This window comes from Drosophila nasuta, unplaced genomic scaffold (genome assembly GCF_023558535.2).
Source record: "Drosophila nasuta strain 15112-1781.00 unplaced genomic scaffold, ASM2355853v1 ctg7_pilon_split, whole genome shotgun sequence".
Lineage (NCBI taxonomy): Eukaryota > Metazoa > Arthropoda > Insecta > Diptera > Drosophilidae > Drosophila > Drosophila nasuta.
Genome location: NW_026869620.1, coordinates 175,621 through 179,004, shown reverse-complemented (window position 1 = coordinate 179,004; position 3,384 = coordinate 175,621). Strand labels below are relative to the sequence as shown.

The 3,384-nt window shown below is 44.9% G+C and overlaps 1 protein-coding gene across 1 annotated transcript; it reads right to left on the bottom strand.

Moving 5' to 3' along the window:
* Positions 1 to 503: 503 nt before the first annotated feature.
* Positions 504 to 3,005, bottom strand: LOC132798066 (helicase SRCAP). Its single transcript, XM_060809790.1, is given in 5 exon segments — positions 504 to 1,909; positions 1,977 to 2,088; positions 2,090 to 2,263; positions 2,265 to 2,670; positions 2,855 to 3,005. Coding segments are annotated over 4 exon segments (1,395 nt in total). The 5' UTR covers positions 2,652 to 2,670; positions 2,855 to 3,005; the 3' UTR covers positions 504 to 1,187.
* Between the last annotated feature and the right edge of the window lie 379 nt (positions 3,006 to 3,384).

The window sequence follows — 3,384 nt, the reverse complement described above, 5'->3', positions numbered from 1 at the left end:
GCATTTGTTCTTATAATTGTTGCTTTCAAATGCATGGAATTTAAGTCTGAGATGAGTTCTTCCCATCCGTTGCTACATAAATATATTGATATCTTCCTACCTCTCTCTCTCTCTCTCTATACTTCCTATGTTCCTATCTATCTTCCTTCTTCGATTCCATGAACTACCATAAATAAATAGTTGAGGTCAATCCATGTTTTTCTGTGTATATTATACACTGTATACCCATAAAAATAAAGTCGAAGGTGCTCGTCTTAGTCTGCAATGCGAATAATTTATGCGTTTGGCTGAAAGAGATATTTGGAGTCATCTTCAACTGTTCCACGATTGAGTGAGAGATGATATTGCATGAACAGTTCAGACAGACAGTTGTTCAATAAAAGTGAAAGCTGCTGCTGTTGGGTGTCAAGTGTTTTCTATTGTTCAAGTTGTTGCTGTGCAGTCTATAGTCTATGGGAAAAGAAGAGTTTTGCCAAGAAAAAGACCAGCTTGGCAGCTTGGAGTGCGGGTGTGATGTTTATTAAGCTTTTATTGAATCAATAATTATGACCAGAAGAACAAATACGAATAAAAAACAAAACAATAAAATATATAATACAAAATTGAGCAAACAACTGTGAGCTGTGGCTTAAACGAGTGTTTAAGCGTATTGTAATACTACCAATAGATTGATTATAAGCAACAAATTGCGATATATATATGTATATATAGTATACTATACTGAGATATGTCTTTTCATTTCCTTTTTTTTTTCTTTTGTGTTAAGTGGTCCACATTTTGTCTTGAGTTTCTCCAATTTTTAAGTATTTTTTAGAGATTCATAGTTAACGTTACAGAGAATGTTGTTGCATTCGAGCTTAGCTGCCTTATCATCATCATCGTCGTCTTCGTCTTTATCATTATAATCATCACAAGTGAAGGCCATTGGTATTAATATATCATCAGGCGTTTGGTTTTCAACCTACAACATACGAATTAAGAATACTCTACGGACAATTACTACAATAGTTAACAATGCAATGATGCATCCACATCATCATGGTAATTGCATTTGAAAATTGCTGCTAGGGTCGCGCTAGAGGGCGTGGATTTGTGTGTGGGTTCGTGGCCAGGGGGAATGGAAAATGGTGCAGTGGGTGAGGCTAATAAAGAGTGCAAAGCAAAAAACGAAACCAGAATGACGACACTTAATTGCCACCTGCTGCGGCAAAGCGTAGCACAAAAGCAGCCAGAGCAGCAAACATCGGCCACATGGCGTGCAACGTGCTGCTGCAAATGCTGCTGGCTCCGCTGTTGCTGGAGCGCACAGCTGCCTGATCGGGTGGCAACAACGCTGGCTGGCTGGTGGTGATCGGTGCCAATGGTGCCAGCGGTGGCGACATCGCTGCTGGTGGCGAGCCAAGGGGCGCAAGGGGTGCTGGCTCCGAGCCGGGAGCAACAGCGGGCGGTGGCGGTGCCGGATAGCAGGCAATCTTCTCGACCTCCACCATTTTGCTGCTGTCAGTGGGATCCGTCTCGTTGACCTTGGTTGGCACACAGATGATGCTACCAGGTGCCGGTGATGCAGGTGCTACCGCTCCCGCTGCTGCTGGATCCGTAGTATTCGACATGGGCATGGTGGCATTCTCTGGCGCAAATGGTGCGAGCTGAGCGGGCTGCATTGCCTCCATTTGAGTGCCATTCACTGGAAGAACAGGAACACCTGCTGCTGGTGCTGCGCCTGCATTGATGACCGTGGTGCCATCGCTGGCATTGACGGGCACACCATTGTTAATGATGATGATGCGATCCTGGCCAGCTGCGGGTGCAGGTGGCGCTGCGGCCACGGGATGGGACGAACTGCCGCCAGAGGAGCTCAACAAATGAGTGACCACTGCGCCAGTGGCAGCGCCAGCCAATGCGCCAGTTACTACAAAGAAAGTTGATTGATTAGTTGATGATTCAGCGATTGTTGTTGCGCTTTGTTGTTGACTTACGAAAGCCTGGACCAGACGAACCCGATTGCTGAGGTGGTTGTGCATACAAGGTGGCGCCTGGTGGCAACGCCGCGCCTGCCTGATAGTAGGTGGCACCTGGTGGAGGGGGCTGCAGCTGCAACCGGATGGTAGCCAGTGTTGGGCATATGTCCAGCAGATGGATAAAAAGTGGCGCCGGGGGGGCAACTGATTGGGCTGATAATAGGTAGCACCTTGTGGTACGCCCGCATATTGCTGTCCATGATTCTGACTGGGCTGGATGGGGGCATGGTAGGAGGGTTGTTGTGGTGCGGCGCCGTAGTTGGGTGCTTGATAGGCGGGCGCTGGCACAGGCTGATGTGACTGACCTTGTTGCTGTGGCACATTCCAGCCGATGGGCGAACCGTTCTGATTATTATTGTTGTTGTTGCCAGAGACGGGCGAGTTGGCGGAGTGAGTTTGCGTGGCGGTCGGTCGATTGGGTTGAGCGTTGTAGTTGTTGGAGTAGCTCAGCTTGGTCAGATCAGCATTGTTGCTATACTGTGGTGGCGGTGGCTGAGTCACACGGCCGCTAGATGGCGTCTTGCGCTGACTATTGCCTTGGGCACGACGGGCGTCCACAACATCAGGCGTCGTCAAGAGCAATGCCAATAAGCTGGTGACGACAACAAATGCGCACTTCGATGCAAAAGCCATCGTCACGTTTAACGATTTTCTATATATACAATATGTACAAGCAGACAACGGAAATGAGATTTATTACCCTTTTGCAACAACTGTATATATTTTAAGCTACAGCTGTATGTATGTATGTGCAAATTTATTATTGCGACTGGCTAAAAATCAAGCGATCAAATATCTCAACAAATAATGTAAATATGTACGTGCATGCTAATTACCGAAAAGTAAAAACTTGTTTTTGCCTGTTCGCTCACGCGCTCGTTAGTTTGTTTATACACGATTACTAAGTGTTTAGGCACTACGACGAACAACAAACGACGCGCTCTGCTTGGACACCAAGTTCGGTTTAACAACAATATTGCGAAACTCAATCGGTAAATCAATGGTAAAAAGTCGCAGAAATATCGATGATGATATCGATGTCTTAGACATTTGTTTAAACGTTGATTTTCTCTGCTAAACAATGATGTTCAGTGAAGGCAAATGTTATATTTAAAAAATGCATTTATTATTGAATGCATATTTTCACATAAATTGCGAGATTTTAACAAATAATCTATTTATTTATCAGCTGTTCATAGGATATACCAAAATACAAAATACAGCAACCTACAAATCACAGGGTACGGTCTCACTATTGCTAATTTTTAATACGTCATTGGCAATAGTATGTAACGCGATCAGCTGTTTTCAGGCCTATCGAATGCAGCTTATTTTAAAACTGCTCTTATATCGATAACGTGACGAT